This window comes from Carex rostrata, chromosome 13 (assembly GCF_964058835.1).
Source record: "Carex rostrata chromosome 13, lpCarRost1.2, whole genome shotgun sequence".
Taxonomy (NCBI): Eukaryota; Viridiplantae; Streptophyta; class Magnoliopsida; order Poales; family Cyperaceae; genus Carex; species Carex rostrata.
Genome location: NC_135930.1, coordinates 5108402 through 5125825, shown reverse-complemented (window position 1 = coordinate 5125825; position 17424 = coordinate 5108402). Strand labels below are relative to the sequence as shown.

Genomic DNA, 17424 nt, shown 5'->3' with positions numbered 1-17424 from the left:
TACTAAAAATAAATAATCTGTTTTCCCATCATATTTTCTAAATTATTAATGCAACTAAAATTGCACGGTTTTGTGACTTCACCTCTCAAATAAATATTAGCTCAAAATTTTCACAATTTGCGAACTATCAAGTGACACAAGACAATTAATACTATTTGTATGAAAAGTCTCAACTTCGAAATCAAATGAATGATCTATTTCCAGCATAGACAAGCACATAGAATTTGAAGCCTTGGGTTTGAAGCCTTATCCTTGGGTATTCTTTTAGGTAATTATTTCAAACAAATTGGAAGCACCACTATGGCTTTGTAGATAAGCATAGTAGTCTGGTTCAAGGTATCTGGTATTTCCTTTAATTAGGAGGGGACTCCAATTTACAAACATTAAAAAATTCCCAAGTTGACATTTTTTTCTAAAGATATTTGATGATTTTCCTTTATCAGAAGGGTCGAATTGTTATTATTACTCTTATAATTAAGACCTTGTAGTTATATATTTAACTAATATTTTGTTTTGAGGATAAAAACCATGAAGTGACTATGCACTTAATAGTGCATTACAATGTTAGTTAGAATAATATTGTTTATTTTAAGGTTTAGTTAGAATAATATTGTTAGAAATCTATAATTGATATTTTATTATCTATAACTTGGATTTGTTAAATGCTGTTAAGCATTAAAGCTTGCCTGTGTGAAGCATCTCCAATATCTTTTTTCAGTTTTCCAATTATACCCAACATTTATTATTTATATGCCTTATATCCTGATGGATGTGGGGACTCGATTTTGTTAACCCTTTGACTATAGCTAGTATATAAGGAAAAAAATGGATTAAATAACTTTATATATATACTTTAATTAATATCATATATTCTTAAAAATTAGAAATGGGTGTGGGAACTCAACTTTGTTTAATACTGTTGACTACTGCTACTATAGCGAGCAGTTACAGAACAGAACAAAATGTATTGTTGAACTATATTCTTTAATTTTTTGAAAGAAAACTATGTACTTTAATTAATTATATCATATATATGCATAGACATTTTTTTTCTTCCATATCTCATTCTTTTCTTTTATTAATTTTTTTCAGATGGTCCCCACCATCCATTAACAAATGCACATGGAAAAACTCATCTTCTTCACCTCTGTTCTTTCTTGTGTCTCTTTCTTCTTCTCTTCATATCTGACCCCACAAATCTATATTCAACTCTCTTGATTCTTTAATAAAATCAAGCAATTAAATATATTGTGCAAATTATATTGACATAAGGAGCATAGTCCTAAACTCTATTATCTTGCAATTTTCTGTATGGAACTGGAACCTACCTTCTGCAAAGACTGCAAGCAATAATTTCTGACCTGTCAATAACAAGTCCAGTACTGGCCAACTTGTGCACCACTCTAAAGATAGCACTTGTGTTTGATTAGTTTTGGTCCTGCTAGTTATTTGATCCAAATAAGTTTGCTGAAATGAATCTACTACCATCATAAAGGTTTTTGCCAATTATTGTTCTAAATGGATCACAGAAATTCGAAAAAAAAATACATACAATTAATCTTTCAGCTCTAAATATTTGACTAAATATTATATTATGTGTAAGCAATAGGCTAGATGCCACGAAAGAATGAACAATTCTTTATTGGCCTATACCAATATTATTTAACGCAGAACATGCAATTTTAGCGGTTTGGCTGAATTGAAGGAGGAGACTTTTGACTCTTGGCCTCTTATAAGGCTTCCGAAGGGGATATAACGAGGCAAGCAATAAATATAGTGGCCATCTACATTATATTAATCAATACAAGTGTACCCATTTAGCCTATAAATACAGTGGCCATGTACATTGGATAAGTACCAGGCTTTAAGCTTAGAGAGATATAGAGAGAGAATAAGATATGGCTTTAATGAATGCACTTGCAACTCTGGTCATGGCCACAGTTGCCATGTTCATCCATTCTTCCGTAATGGTTTCTGGTACTAAGTTACTAACTTATTTTATTTTATAATTTATATAAGTTGGCAATATTACTCTTGCCGTATATTTATCAGGGACGTCTATATATGTACTCTACAATATAGAGAATGATATACTTTTAGTTCTAATTACCATATTTTAAATTTTAAACACTTGCGGCTTACCATCCAAGCCAATGCTAGAGTGCAGTACCTACTGAGCCACTTAAGAGTAATAATCATAGTAGGAATTATCGGTATCGGGATCGGTCCCGGCCGATACCAATACGGGATTGGAGTTTTTTTTTTCTTTTTTTTCTTTATGATTTGCTACATGAGGATCGGCTCAGGATCGGATCGGGTAGGCCGATACCGATCCGTATTGGCCGATCCGGATCGGTATCGGCCGATAATTCCTACTATAGTTATAATTGTACCCTTTCTCTGTATATTACAAGGTTATTGTTTTTATAAAAGATAAATGTTTCATGTTATAACGAAATTGTTTTCTTACTGATAGGACAAACAATACTGTTTACTGTCACTTTCAATGTGACCAAAGAAGCAGGCAGTTATAATAGCTTCATTAGCAATCTTCGCCAGCGCTTGGCAAGTGGTACATATGCAGGAGGAGTGCCGATGCTGAACTCAGAGGAAACCGGTCGTAACCGTTGGTTTCACATCGTATTAATATCTGGTAACAGTCAGATCACACTACGCATGCAGTTAGGCAACCTCTATTTTGTTGCTTTTCAAGCAGCCAATGGTCAGTGGTATGAATTCCAACCTGAAGATAACCGACCCCTATTGTTCTCTAATACAATAATGCTCCCTTATACTGGCCGCTATCCAAACGATGGAACGAACTCACAAATCACAGTAGGTCGAGATCGACTTGCCAGTGTGATAAACTCACTTGCCAGTTTCAACCCCAACAATCCGAACAACCGGCAATTACTGTTAACTCTAATAGTAATGTTTCCAGAGGCAGTTAGATTTACAAGAGTAGCAGATTTTGTTTATGCACGAATGCACGATCCAAGTACACCCGAATCAGGAATTGGCACCATGCTTGCTCGCCTGGTTCAAGAATGGGGAGCACTCTCTATGGAGATGAGGCGGTCTGATCTTTTTGCAAGCTTCCGTGAGCTTGACGTTGATGGTCTTGGGATAAGCAGTGCATCCCAGGCCGCGCTTGCACTAGGTATCGCGCTTTGGAGTAGCAAGGGACCACCTACTGGTCCAGCATTTAGCACCAACGCATTAAGCGATGTGACCTCAAAAGGTCGGCAACTGGTGGAAATATTTTGGGTGCAAATCCTAAATATTGACAATGAGAATCCTGGTGATCTTTATGGCAAAATCCAGGTCGTTGACGGGTTGACCACCCCCCAGTACATCTTTAATCGCAGTAGAGAGAACTACCTGAGCATCGGACCAAAGGTGAGGCTATGGGTCATTCTTGATACAAATATAATTTTGATACATATATAATTATTAGAAGAAGGTTAGTACCTCTTCTAAAAAAACAAGAATAGTATAGTATCACTCTGAAAAAGGTACCTTTTAATGTGTAGCATAAATAATTTACCTTTTAATTAGCTAATAGAAATGAATTATTAACCTTAATTAATATTAAATTTATCTTGTAGGGATTTGTTCCACTTACAGGTCCAACAAGAGCAATCTCAGCATATGATAGCTTTTACATTGATGTTTCTCTAATGGACTATGATACCTTATCCTCGGATGATGAGGTGAGCAGAGGGCAGATGCCATGGAACTATTTTTCTATAAATGTATACGATCAACCCTTATCAGCAGAAGTTAAGGGCCAATATGGCTCAATAGGTGTAAGCTATGCAGTTTATAGCAATGCCGTGACAGCAACTGTGCAGGTTACACTAATAAATGGGGATAATGAAAACCCCGCGAATGTCTACGGAACAATCAATGCCTTCAACACACTTTCCAATGGAACCATTGCTCTTTTCAACAAAAACAATAAAAATTATGTAGATATCAAACCTCTACAACTGATTCCTATGTTAAGATCTGTGGTGGTTGTTCCACTCACTTCTTCAATCAAAGTTGTTGCTGATCTATGGGACCAAGACACGAGTTCTGCCGATGACCCAATTGCACAAGGATCGGTAACCTTTGCAGCAGCTAATTCGGGCAGTAACGTTGGTAAAATTAGCGGCACGTATGGTGTGGTACAGGTGAATGTCACCTGGTCATCTAGTTGGGCTTGAAAATTTTCCTTCAAGTGCTTAGTGTGTGCGTAATAAGTAGTCACAGATGACAGGCATTGCATTGTCATTTGTGTCTCATTTAGATTTTTTTTTCTTTTTCTTTTGTAAAGTAGGTGTCTCAATAAGATGTTTGTTGTGCTATATATGCATTATCGTCAAGAAATAAGATGCTTACGAAATGTTTATATCTTGAAAAATCCATGATATAAAACTATTTTGTACATTAATTACTGTAAAACCCAAAAAACTATTATGTTTTAAGTAGAGAACTTGAGCTTGATTACACAAAAAAGATGGTTGATTTCAATTTTATTTGTCACAAAGTTGCCAAGAAATACAAAATTTGATTTTCTTTCCAGATAATGCAAGACTGCTGGGCTGGAATAAAATAGCTGGCCTACTGTCAAACACAGGCAGAGTAAAAAAAAAAATCAGAATTGGAGTCAACTATCATACAAAAATGTTTAATATTATAATAACCACATCAAAAACATAAAACATATTTATGGGTGTCAAATGTATAACAATTCACATACTTTTGTGGGTGTCAAATATGAACTTAAGAAAATTATCCTTGTAAACAAAATTATCCTTGTAAACAGTAACAACTAAAAATATCATACATACATTACGATCTATAAATTAAATAAAAAGTTTTCCTAAAAGTAAAGGACAATTACTATCACCTATTAAATACACTTGGATCTTCCTATGCTCTAAGATCTCTCATGCAACATGTTGTTTATCTCTCATCATGAACAACCACACTGGAATTGCTCTTGACCTCTGCTCATGACCAACTATTAGTGCAGAGACAGGAACAGAGGCAGTCATTTGCAAGTAAACACAAATAGAAGAGACAGAAATACATACTAATTGTGGTAAGAAAGACGAGCAACACATAACAACAATTTATTGATCACAATATTCTTGTATGATACTGATACATCAGACTGACGCGTTTGATTGGAACTCGTGACTTCATGTTTAGAAGTTATTTACAAATTTTGTTTAGGTTTTATTAAATTTTTAATTCCTGTCATACATTACAGATTTCCCTCCTCATGTGGAAATCTCTTCAATCGTTGAAATTAGACTCCATATATGCGTATGGCTTGCACAGCGATACATTCTGATGAATTTACCAATCCTGTTTCCAAAATAATACTTGAACGATTAAATAAATTTTCTACAGGTATAGTCTGAGTTACTGCTTTGATTAACCTAGATGATGTGAGCATAACTGCTCTTATACATTGTCTGAAGACCTTAGTTTTTACGGTGATTTTCCACCCTAATCTAAAAATATGCAATGATTTTTACGGCGATTTTGTGAAGAGCAATTACATAGTTGGAGGCCGAGTTGTTTGGGCCTGATATGACAATTGGATTGACTCATTTAATTTCTGTTTCTGTTTTTGTAGTGGAAAAAGAGGTGATTGTTTTAATTTGGGCCTAACGCAGGCTTGAATCTTATTCACACATCTACGGAACTGTCTACAGTCGACAGACATGTAGGTCCCACTTTTCAGCCTTTTCAACTGCGCAGATGTCTCTCTTCCTCTCGCGCCTTGCGAAAGTTTGGGTCGTTTAACACGACACATGAGGGGGAAATTAGTGGAGTGAAAATTTTGTGGGAACTCAAAAGGAAAAATAAAAAGCTCCTCTTTCTTCTCAATTTGTCTGGAGATACATAGTTGAACACTGTTGTTCCTTCGTGAAATTTAAATTTGATCCCTGTTCTACTTTTGTTCCAAAATAGTATTTGAAGGTAAGTTTAAAATAACCATTTTAATTATTTTCTAATATTAAATTGTTTTTATAGTTGATTAAATTGGAAAATAAGATATTAATAAAAATATGTAACTATCGATGGAGAAATAACTAAATTTAAAATTATGATGATCAACAAGTTATGCTGGGTATGGTATTAGTAAAACCTCTAAAACCATCAAAGAAGCGAACAGGGAGAAAAATAAGAGAACAACAAAAAATCTAAACAAGAAATAAGATGTACATCAAACCACCGTATGGGAGTGGCACATTTGTTGCCTCGGGTAGTCCGGAAAAGAGGTGGGCATTCCTCCGAAAAGTGTACGCGATCCTGGCCATCCAAATGCTGCTCACGGTAGTGGTGGCGTCAATTGTTGTTTATGTTCGGCCTGTGAATCTCTTCGTTTCGACTCCTGGTGGTTTGATGTTGTACATTTCCACACTCATTCTTCCCTTTATTGGTTTGACACTTTTTACTTTTGCTCCATTTATTTTGAAAATTTTGTAAGGTGTGAAAAAAAACACATTGTATTGTTCTTTCAATCTTTCCAGAGAAGTCTCATACAAAGAAGAATTCTTTGTGATTTTTTTTAAGTACTCCAATTAATTACATCTAATTCTCATTAACATTTATATTCCTCTAGTTGTTAATTAATATGTTGATTTTTTTTGTCTGAAAATCTTTGTTCAGTGTTGTGTCATCTGTACTTCTTTTACCAGTCCTACCCAGTCAACCTGTTATCTCTAGGTGCGTTTACAGTGGCTATTAGCTTTGCGGTTGGCTTGACATGTGCTTTCACCAAGGGTAAGTTATTTGTCACATATATTAATTAATATTAATTACATTAATTGTTGAAAAGTGTCTGTAATTTTACAATACCTTAAATTGTAGAGATGAGGTTCAAAATTATAAATGATTTTTTTTATTCATTTTAGATTAATAGGATGACATTTATAGGATTTCATTTTCTCGGTGTGAATTATGATTTTGCAGGGGCAATAATATTAGAATCCGCGATTTTAACACTTTTTGTATTCATAAGCCTCGCTTTGTACACATTTTGCGCCGAAAAATATGCTCGCAAGATCAAATGGATGGATGGCCGAGAACAATTTTTGATGGCCGCTGTTATTATTCTCGTGGTTTTTTCTCTTATTCAGGTTAATAACATATAAATTCACTATAATCAATAGTTTACAAATTTGATTCTTTCGATTAAGGATCTGTAAAAGTACCATTATCCTTGTATGATTTTCACTATGGAGACTTAAATGGTTTCTTGTTTTCATGTAGATGTACTTCCCGCTTGGAAGACATTTGCTCATGATATGTAGTGGTATAGCATCTCTGATTTTCTGTAGCTACATAATATACGACACCGATAATTTGATCTGGTTGTATTCCAAAGAGGAATACGTATGGGCTTCCGTAGCACCGTATGTTGATATCATCAATTACTTCTTCTCTCTTCTCAAACTGATCCGGGAATCACTCAGAGGGGAAACAAATTAAACCATTGTAGTTAAAACTATCAAGGAGTTATATAGTTGATGTATTGAATTCTTGAGCTTGTATTGAGATTGTACTCTAAAGAATGGTTTAATTTGATTGGATTAATTATTGACAGCAACTGCAAAGAAAGTGATTTTCTTCATTGTGCATTTCTTAAGGAAGCCATGGAAAATCTGAATCTAATAAACCAAATTAGTTGTGAACAATTAATAGAAGCATAATATAGTATGCTTTAATTCAGTTTAAAAATTGGAATACAAAAATAAAGCAAAGCTAGCGTGTGTTGTTTTCACCAAGCTCTACTCACCAAGAGAGTTTGGTGAGCATATATATATAACTTCATAATATATGAATAGTTTCAAACAATGAATTCAAACTGTTGGAACCGATCTACTCCACAAGTAACATGTGTACATATAAAATTTTGAAATTCAAATTTATTTAGTATGAAGTCAAGCGGTGAAAAAATAATAAAAAATAAATGCATTAAAGTAACTTATAAATTCATCAACAACTCTCACATATTCATCTGAAACACATGATGTTTCATTCATCAACTCCGATCCATCTACAATTATACAGTAAAACACAATTTATCAAGTATACAGTTAGAATCAAATGTTGAACTTAAGGCTTACATGGGGCCGGTTTATAATTATATCCCACTCTTTGTATATTTTGTCTTAATAGTAAACGCATATTATTCACCTTTTAGTATTTAAGAAAATTTTGCTCTTAGTTGATCCCAAGTAATCGAAGAACTAGGAAGAAAAATGCTACGTAAGTTTTCTTGAATATTAAAACGCAAATAATAGATGTTCACATGCTAATTGAGACAAAATTTACTCGACTTCCACCCTCTTCCACCCTCTTCCACCCTCTTCCATTTGTCAAAACATTAAAATTTACTCGACTTCCACCCTCTTCCATTTGTCAAAAAGGATGGGCCTTAGGTGCTGGTACTGGTACTGGTGCCTAGACTAGTACAACACGAGGAGCAGGGGTTGAAAGTGACAGGTGGAGCAGCTGTTGGGATTTCGGATAAGTCAAGCGGTTAAATGTGTAAGTTTTAAAATTAATTTTAATACATTCATAAAAAATTGCATGTAAACATATCACTTATAAAGTAAATCAATTTAAATGATTTAAATTAATCGTTTGAAGTCTATTTAATTAATGTTTGAAATTAGTATCATATGACACTAATGTTATACTAGCAGAACTCATTTCTAATATACTAATGAATATATATGTATTATTATAACTAATTACATTTCGGCCATTTATTGATATAAGATTTTAGTTCATTCAAGTTTGCAGCACAAAAAGTATTCTTTTGACAACGGTCGCTCATCCTTCCTTGGCCCAGAGTGATGTATTGGTGATGCCCAAAATGAATATGGGCCGAAAGCCCAAATACTTCTCCTTTGGAAAGAGTCTAAATTGAAAATATTTAACTTGAAATCATACTTCTGGTTTGTAACAACTTTTTCTCTGAAAGCATTCATTGGTTAAAATTTCAAGTGATAATTCTTATCTGGACAAAAGACAACAGAAAAGATCAAACATATATAGAAATAAAGACATACAAAAGTCACAAATCAGTTCCCAACTATAAAAAACCTGAGAGAAGAATTCACTAACCCCAATCTAATATGCGCCTAAAACTGAAAACAAAATGGCAAATTATTTTCAAAATGTGTGAATCCATCTAAGAAAGAAGCACGAACAGAGAGCTTCAATTTTTCAAAAAAGAGGATTCGATTAAATATGCGCCCCTGTCTGATCTGGAAGCAATTAGGTAAAATTTCAGCGACCAGTTATTCGAGGGCGACTGGATTTGATTCGTAAAAGGTAAACAAAACTCATTGCGAATAAGTTCATAAAAGTAAGAGAAGGTGAAATGTATTTATCATGAAATTTGATTTGGAAAGGAAAGAGAAAGAGAGAAAAAACAGAGGCGACGGATTTGGGGATTAGTCTGGTATTTTGTTATATAGTATCTGGAGAGAACAAATTCCTAAGCCGGGTTTTTGCATTCTAGGGTTTTTTTAACGATCTAGATCCTCTGTGGCCACTCTTTAAGTAACTTCAATGTAGCAGTTCTCCGACAACCTGGCTAATTCCTCTTTACAGTTTTTTCCAAGTGTAATTGTCGGTGCTAATCTCTGGCAATTGATTTTTTTATTAAATGACTAAGATTAACCTTATTTTTTTTATGAAATGTCAACAGCAAAAAAAACTATTTTCTATTATAGTAGAGTGAAAATGCACAATTAGTTTTGTGCTCTAATTATGCTCCTCATTCTTGTTGTCGTTTTTAAAATCTAAACAGCTAATTTGAACCGCTTAACGTGATGTTCATATTAAAATATGCTTGAAGACTTTTTTTTTTTTTGAATTTTTTTACGGTTTTTAGATAGATACAAAATTACTATTTTCAAAAGATTATGGACTATCCAAAACAATAATTTTGTACCTATTTAAAACATGAGAAGAGTTAAAATGCACTATTGGTTTTGTGCCCCAACCATACCCCATGTCTCTATCTCCGTTTACAAAGTTCAAACAGTCGATCCGAACCGTTCATCTTGTTCTATATATTAAAATGTGCTTAGAGACCAAATTTTATATTTTTTTTGGAATTTTTTACTATTTTTTTAGATAGGTACAAAATCACTGCATCTGGACCATCCAAAAACAGTGATTTTGTACCTATCTAAAAAAATAGTAAAAAAATTTCATAAAATATCCAATTTCGTCTCTAAGCACATTTTAATATGTAGAACAAGATGAATGATTTAGATCGACTGTTTGAAATTTTTAAATAGAGATAGAGACGTGGGGTATAGTTGGAGCACAAAACCAATGGTGTATTTTAACCCTATTCTTAAAACATAGTAGAAATTTTCCTAAAAATATAAAATTTGATATCCAAACATATTTAATATGAAGATCATGTTAAGCGGTCCAAATTGACTGTTCGAACTTTTAAAAGAGAGAAAAAAAATGTGGAGCACAATTAGAGTATAAAATCAATGAAGCATTTTAAGTTTTAAACCCTACTTTAGTAATAAAAAAAAATGTTACAATAATCCGCGTACTAATTACTTCTAGTACTTCTATATATGTGTTACCGATTAGAGTCAATTTTACATTATATATAACATTTTACTTTAAAATATATAATAAAAATATAATCTAAACATAAAATAGTACATATTTTGAAAAAATTAGAAAAAATATATTAAGTATATTTTTGATAGAAAAAATTATGAGAAAACATAAAATAGTACATATTTTGAAAAAATTAGGAAACAGCATAATTTATGATTTTTTTTTATCTTAAATATATTTTTTACGATTTTCTTTTGCAAAAAAAAAATATATTTTGAAAGTTTTTAAACCAGAGGACAAATGCATGTTCGAATTCTATGTGGGTCCCCCACTTGAACAAATTGCCATAACTGGAAAACTAGGTACATAGGTTCAAACATAATAAAAAGTTCCAGTTACTGTTAATTGCCTCAGATTCATTGATGCAAGCAGCCCCTAAATCAGAGCGCTTTTGCTCACATCACATAATCGAAAAGAAATGTATAATTAGCGCAAAATTAGCCAATGTCTGCAAAAAATTTAGTTGATCATGCATTCAGAACTTTGATTTAGCTGGGAAGGATGGATATTATGACTTGAACAAATAGATTATATATACCGGGAAAACAGGGGTTGTAAAATCATTCAAATACATCCCTTGATCAAACGTTAACGGCGGTACCCTAACATGGGTCCTACTATTTTACGGTCCAGATTTAATTACTGTAAGCCGAGTAAACTCAATCCGGTGCCTATTTAGACTGTTGAGGTCCCTTTAAGATTTGTGCTAGGTTAAAAGAATGGTCCAGATCCACTAATTCTAAAATAACGTGGCCCATTCAAGAGCTGCTTACTAGTATAGCTCCATATATTAACAGTGTTTAGTTTAATGAGGAGGGATCAAGTTACAACACTTGAAAGTTACAACAAAGCTACAACATCATTTTTTTTCATTTTCAAAGTCCAAATCGTCGATCCAAACCGTTAGATATTCAATCTATATTAAAATGTGCTTCCAGACCAAATTTTACATTTTTTGAAATTTTTTTGCTATTTATTAAGATGGGTACAAAATTGCTGTTTTTAATGGTGCAGAATTTTAATAAAAACAGCGATTTTGTACCCATCTTAATAAATAGCAAAAAAATTTCAAAAAATATAAAATTTGGTCTGCAAGAACATTTTAATATAGATTGAATATCTAACGGTTTGGATCGACGATTTGGACTTTGAAAATGAAAAAAAATAATGTTGTAACTTTGTTGTAACTTTCAAGTGTTGTAACTTGATCCCTCCTCTAGTTTAATTTAAATATCAGATGAGAGCTTGTTGGAAATAACTAGAATATTGTAGAAACTTTTTAGTAAAAAGAATCCAAACCCCTTACTTTAATTTATGAACCATAATTGTAGAAATTTGCAATTTAATTTTCATACAGTGCATGGTTATTATATTAGTTAAATATGCTAGATGTGAGTTTTCATGAAAACAAATTGTAAAGTCATACTGCCAAGTTTTTATTTTTTTGGAATACAGATGAAATGAAATCGCAAGCTTCTTAATTACCTTCAAAAAGTTTTACAAAAATCTCTCAGTCGGATGTTGAATATTTAACCTCTCATACTGAATAAATTATATAAACCAGTATAATAAATATTAATTCTTTGAAAAATCTTAATTTGAGAGATCGATTAATAATTACTTTTCATTTTGTCTCAGGTTCCATTGCAATGTTTGTCCAGGGAAGACTGGAGTTTAAAAATGGCAAAAAAGAAAACAAAAATAAAGACCAGGAGCTTCAAGTAATTCCAAGCCAAATCTGTTTTTTTTTTAGCCACAACTCTCGTTAGAGAATCAATCATGCAAGTATCCGAAATTTTTAAATATATTCTTATGCAAAAAAAGATAAATAAAAAAACCACTTAATCTTAAAAATTTCAGATTTGACACATCCGCAACCTCAAAGTGGAGACCAAAGCGATGTCCACAATCTCAGATGTGTGACAAAAAATGGTGTCCGCAAATTGAGATTGTGGCCGTTTTGTTCGCAATTTAGCACAACTTGATCTTTCTGGCAATCCAAACACATGTTAATTTATAGAATCTGAGTTTTTGCGTCGACGATAAACAACATATTTAGTATATACCAATGCCAAACTTTTTATGATACTTTATTATAATTCTTAGATTTTTTTAGACTCTTGCCTGTGTTTGAGGCCGACCAGCTCGGTCCAGCACGAAGATCTTGGATTATCTTGAAAGGAAATCAAAATTCGTTCTTATTTTCATCTTTTGGCAACTTTGTGCACAGAAAATAAAATGAGCGATCTTTTTGAGTAATCTTTACTCAAAACAAATAGCTTTGAGGGCTTACAGTAATTAATGAACGTCATAGTTTTATATCATGGATATTTCAAAATAAAACGATTCATTAGCATCTTATTTCTTGACAATCATACATAGCACAACTAACATCATAATGAAACACCTACATTAAAAAGATAAAAGTAAACATCATAATGAGATACAAATGACATGGTAGAAAACATGCATGCCATATGTGACTAGTTATTAGAACACACTAAGCACTTGAAGGAGAATTTCAGGCCCAACTGGAAGACCAAGTAACCTTCACCTCTACAGCACCATACTTGCCATTAATTCTACCAGTGTTGCTTCCGGAAGCAGCTGCCACAAAGGTTACCGATCCTTGTGCAATTGGGTCATTGGAGGAACTCGAGTCTTGGTTCGATAGATCAGCAACAACTTTGATTGAAGAAGTGAGTGGAACAACCACCACAGATCTTAGCAGGGGAATCTGTTGTTGAGGCTTGATATCTACATAATTTTTGTTGTCTTTGTTGAAAAGTGTAATGGTTTCATTGGAAAGTGTGTTGGAGGCCTTGATTGTTCTGTAGACCCCCTTGATCAGAGTAACCTGCACAGTTGCCGTCACCGCATTGCTATAAACGGCATAGCATACAGCTATCGAGCCATATTTGCCCTTAACTTCCTCCCGTAAGGGTTGATTGTACACATTATCAGCAAAATAGTTCCATGTTATCTGGCCTCTGCTCATGTCATTCTCCGGGGAGCTCATGAGAGAAACATCAATGTAAAAGCTATCGAATGCTGAGATTGCTCTTGTTGGACCAGTAAGCGGAATGTATGCCTATGAGAGAAATTAAATTTAAAGTAAGTCTAGTAATTAATTTCTATTCACTAAATAATAAAAGGTAATATAAATATGCTCCGCATTATAAAGTACCTCATTCAGAGTGTTGTTATACATTTTTTTTTCTTCTAGATCATGAGGTACTTACAACCACTAACCTTTTTCTAATAATTATGTATCAGAATTATATTAATTTGTAGCAAAAATATGAAAAACTAAACTAACATGACACATAGCCACACCTGCGGTTTGATGCTCAGGGAGTTCTCCTTAGTACGATCAAAGATGTATTGGGGGGTGCTCAAGCTGTCAACGACCTGGATCTTTCCATATAGATTACCAGGAATCTTTTTGTCAATATCAAGGATTTGCACCCAGAATATTTCCACCAGTTGCCGACCTTTGGAGGTCACTACTTCGCTTACTGCACTGGTGATAACTGCAGGCTTTGGTGGTGTCTTGTTACTCCAAAGCACGAGACCTAGCAACCTTGCAGCATCTGGTGCATTGCCTATCCCAAGTTTATTTAACTCATGGAAGGTTCCAAAAAGGTCAGATCGCCGCATCTCAAAAGAGAGCGCTCCCCAATTGCAGACTAGTTCAGCAATCATGGGGCTAATTGATGAGTCTGGTTTATTTGGATCGTGAATCCGGGCATACACAAAATCTGATACTGCTCTAAATCTAAGTGCCTCTGGTAATATTATCATTAGATTTATCAGGAATTGGTTGTTTTTTGCATTATTGTGGTCGAAATTGGGATGGGCGAGTGAGCTTATTGCACGGTCAAGTGAATTTCGACCTACTGTAGTATTTTGTACTAATAAATCTCGTTCAGTCGGATAGTCACTAGTATAAGGGAGTACGACTGTATTAGAAAACAAGGGTTTGCCATTATGATCAGGTTTGAATTCATACCACCTACCATTGGCCCCTTGAAAAGCAACCAGGTAGAGGTCACCATATCGGATGCGAACTGTGATCTGACTGTTACCGGAAATTAAAACAACGTCAAACCATTTGTCACGACCGTCTTGCTCTTGCATGAGCATCGGTACGGTTCCTGCATACCTAAGGGGGTTGTTTACACTGGCCAAGCGTTTGCGAAGTTTTTCAATGAAGCTGTTATAACTGCCTGCTTCTCTGGTCACATTAAAAGTCTCATCAAATTCTGGTTGTTTTTCTGCATTAAAGAAAACAATGTTGTTATAACAAGAAATTTTCTTTTCATATAAACTGTAATATTTTAATTTAAAGATAAATGCTTCAAATATGAGCCTTGGTTTGTCCAGCAGTTAATATATGCACCAGCAAGGCAGCAATGGCTTGGATGGCAAGTGTTTAAATTATACGTATAGCTAGCTAGAAATTATATATATCAAACTTATGTTGGTAATATCTAGATCACAACATAGATATTTCTGATAGATATTGCCAATATACACAAATATTACTGCTACAAATATTGTGTAAATATTTTTGTATAAAATAACTTTAATATCCATACCAGTAGACTCTTCGATTGAATTATAACTGACGTCCTATAAAACCAACGGTCTAAGATTTTTCAATATTCTAGAATATTATCCAACGACATAGAATAAATAATTATCAAGACCAGTATATATATTTGTACAAAAAGGTGGACCTCGGTACAAAAAAATATGGATAGCAATTAATGAATGATTAAATTAATTATTTTAATTCGATGATTAATCTTTAAAAGGATATTATTACAATCATACAACTTAACGATGTCTAGCTAGAATCAAGTATGACCAGTGTTTTAATATTCAGTTCTTATTCGGCATTCGGAAAGCCACCGAATACCGAATATACAGTATACGGCCGAATATTCGGATTTTTATTCGGATTTATATATTCGGATTTTCAAATGAAAAATCATAGATATGAACTCTAATAAACATAGATAAACATTACAAATAAGCATAAATAAAACATAAGTTCAAACTTAAATAAATGAAATTATAACTTATTCGGTTTTTATTCAGATTTTTATTCTCTATTTGGAAATATTCGGTTCATATTCGGCAATATTCGGTTCTTATTCGGATTCTTATTCTCTATTCGGAAATATTCGGTTCATATTCGGTTCATATTCGGATTCTTATTCTCTATTCGGAAATATTCAGTTCATATTCAGTATATATTCGGTTCATATTCGGTTCTTATTCGGTTCTTATTCGGATTCTTATTCTTTATTCGGAAATATTCGGCCGAATAGATAATATGCGGAAAAATATATTCGGCCGAATATTGGACCGAATACTCATTTCCTATTCGGTTTCCAACCGAATACGAATATTCGACTGAATATTCGGCCGAATAGACCGAATATTAAAACACTGAGTATGACTAAACATGAAAATTAATGCTTTATATTATAATTATATTTAAGTGTTATAAATAAGGATTATAATAATTTCTCAATTATTACAATCCAAATTATAAAATTTACTACTTAAAAATGTGTAAAGGATTTGCTGCCAGAAACATATCCTTAATTTATCCGATAGTTCAAATGAATTTTATAATTTTATTCTCCAAAGAATAGTATGCTGGAGAAAATATCTTGTGCCAATTGATTTTTGTCACTCTCCTATAATAAATATTTGTTTCACCAAATGCTTCTTCGTTGCTCATCCTTGTTCGTTGCCCTGGTTCACCGTGGACCAAATACTTTCCCATTTATATACTAAGTGGAACAATACACCAAGTCCATTTAAAAAGATGTAGGCGTTACCCTTTCTCCGTTTACATTCTTCCCAAATCGACAACAAACCCAAATTGACGCCAAAAAATGTAGAATCGGACCCAAATATAAGAGAATCGATTCAAATCATAAGAATCGGACTTATTGGGAGAAAAAACTCGATTGAATCACCCGAGTCAATCCGATTCAACTGATTTTCGACAGAAAAAACGTTCGGGCAGAAAACTCGGGTAAATCTCGGCTCGGACTGACGATACCGTTCCGATTTTCCAAGCCATGACTACAATTACTCACATATAGAAGTTTTTTACCAAAGGCCGACGATGCAACATAAATAGAATTTTGAAGTGAATTGCTTCCAACAAAAATAATTTATAAATGAAGTGCGATAGTACCAGTAACCATTTTGGAAGAAGCCATCAGCATGTAAATAGTATCTCTTTTTTGTTTGAAACCTTCGGAGAGACTGCCAAGTAGATCTCTCTCTTTTGTATGAAATATAAAAGCTTGGTGGTTAATGTTTATGTAGGCTTTGCTACTGGGTTTGGTGTTTTATTTGGTTACATTAAATAAAAAATAAAAATAAGCCTTAATATATAATTCCGTTGTAAACTTTGTATTGGAGAGAGAGAGTGTAGAACTCAAATTCTTACACTGCGCTGTCGTGCGCCAAGAGGACTACCTTTAGAAGATAGATAGTGGAGATATGAATCATAGGATGGAACCGGGAAGCAAATGCATTCAAATTCTTGTAATGCGCTATCGTGCGGGTCCCAAGTGGACTAACTCTAGAAGTTCATCACTTCGAGAGCCCACCGTTAGTGACTTCTTACACGGGACCTACAAAATTGTTGTAACAGAGAACCTAAGATTGAAGTAAATGGCGAGATAATCAGTCCAGCATGGTCAAGGGATGGATCTA

At 33.6% G+C, this 17424-nt stretch overlaps 3 protein-coding genes and 1 non-coding gene across 4 annotated transcripts; 2 read left to right on the top strand and 2 right to left on the bottom strand.

Annotated features, from left to right (window-relative positions):
* The first annotated feature begins 2676 nt into the window (after positions 1–2676).
* LOC144563860 (60 kDa jasmonate-induced protein-like) lies at positions 2677–4396 on the top strand. The gene is made up of 2 exons (XM_078313326.1): positions 2677–3399; positions 3609–4396. Exons 1-2 carry the CDS (start codon positions 2677–2679, stop codon positions 4209–4211), a joined length of 1326 nt encoding a protein of 441 aa, XP_078169452.1. The 3' UTR covers positions 4212–4396.
* Positions 4397–6222: 1826 nt separating this feature from the next.
* Positions 6223–7497, top strand: LOC144563859 (protein LIFEGUARD 4-like). The gene is made up of 4 exons (XM_078313325.1): positions 6223–6445; positions 6676–6789; positions 6979–7145; positions 7279–7497. Exons 1-4 carry the CDS (start codon positions 6223–6225, stop codon positions 7495–7497), a joined length of 723 nt encoding a protein of 240 aa, XP_078169451.1.
* Positions 7498–9192: 1695 nt separating this feature from the next.
* Positions 9193–9332, bottom strand: LOC144564886 (small nucleolar RNA snoR138). The gene has a single exon (XR_013514777.1). It is a non-coding gene; the product is annotated as a small nucleolar RNA snoR138 (small nucleolar RNA).
* Positions 9333–12998: 3666 nt separating this feature from the next.
* Positions 12999–17055, bottom strand: LOC144564677 (60 kDa jasmonate-induced protein-like). The gene is made up of 3 exons (XM_078314280.1): positions 16898–17055; positions 14011–14951; positions 12999–13765 (listed from the first exon to the last, which is right to left on the bottom strand). Exons 1-3 carry the CDS (start codon positions 16926–16928, stop codon positions 13196–13198), a joined length of 1542 nt encoding a protein of 513 aa, XP_078170406.1. The 5' UTR covers positions 16929–17055; the 3' UTR covers positions 12999–13195.
* Between the last annotated feature and the right edge of the window lie 369 nt (positions 17056–17424).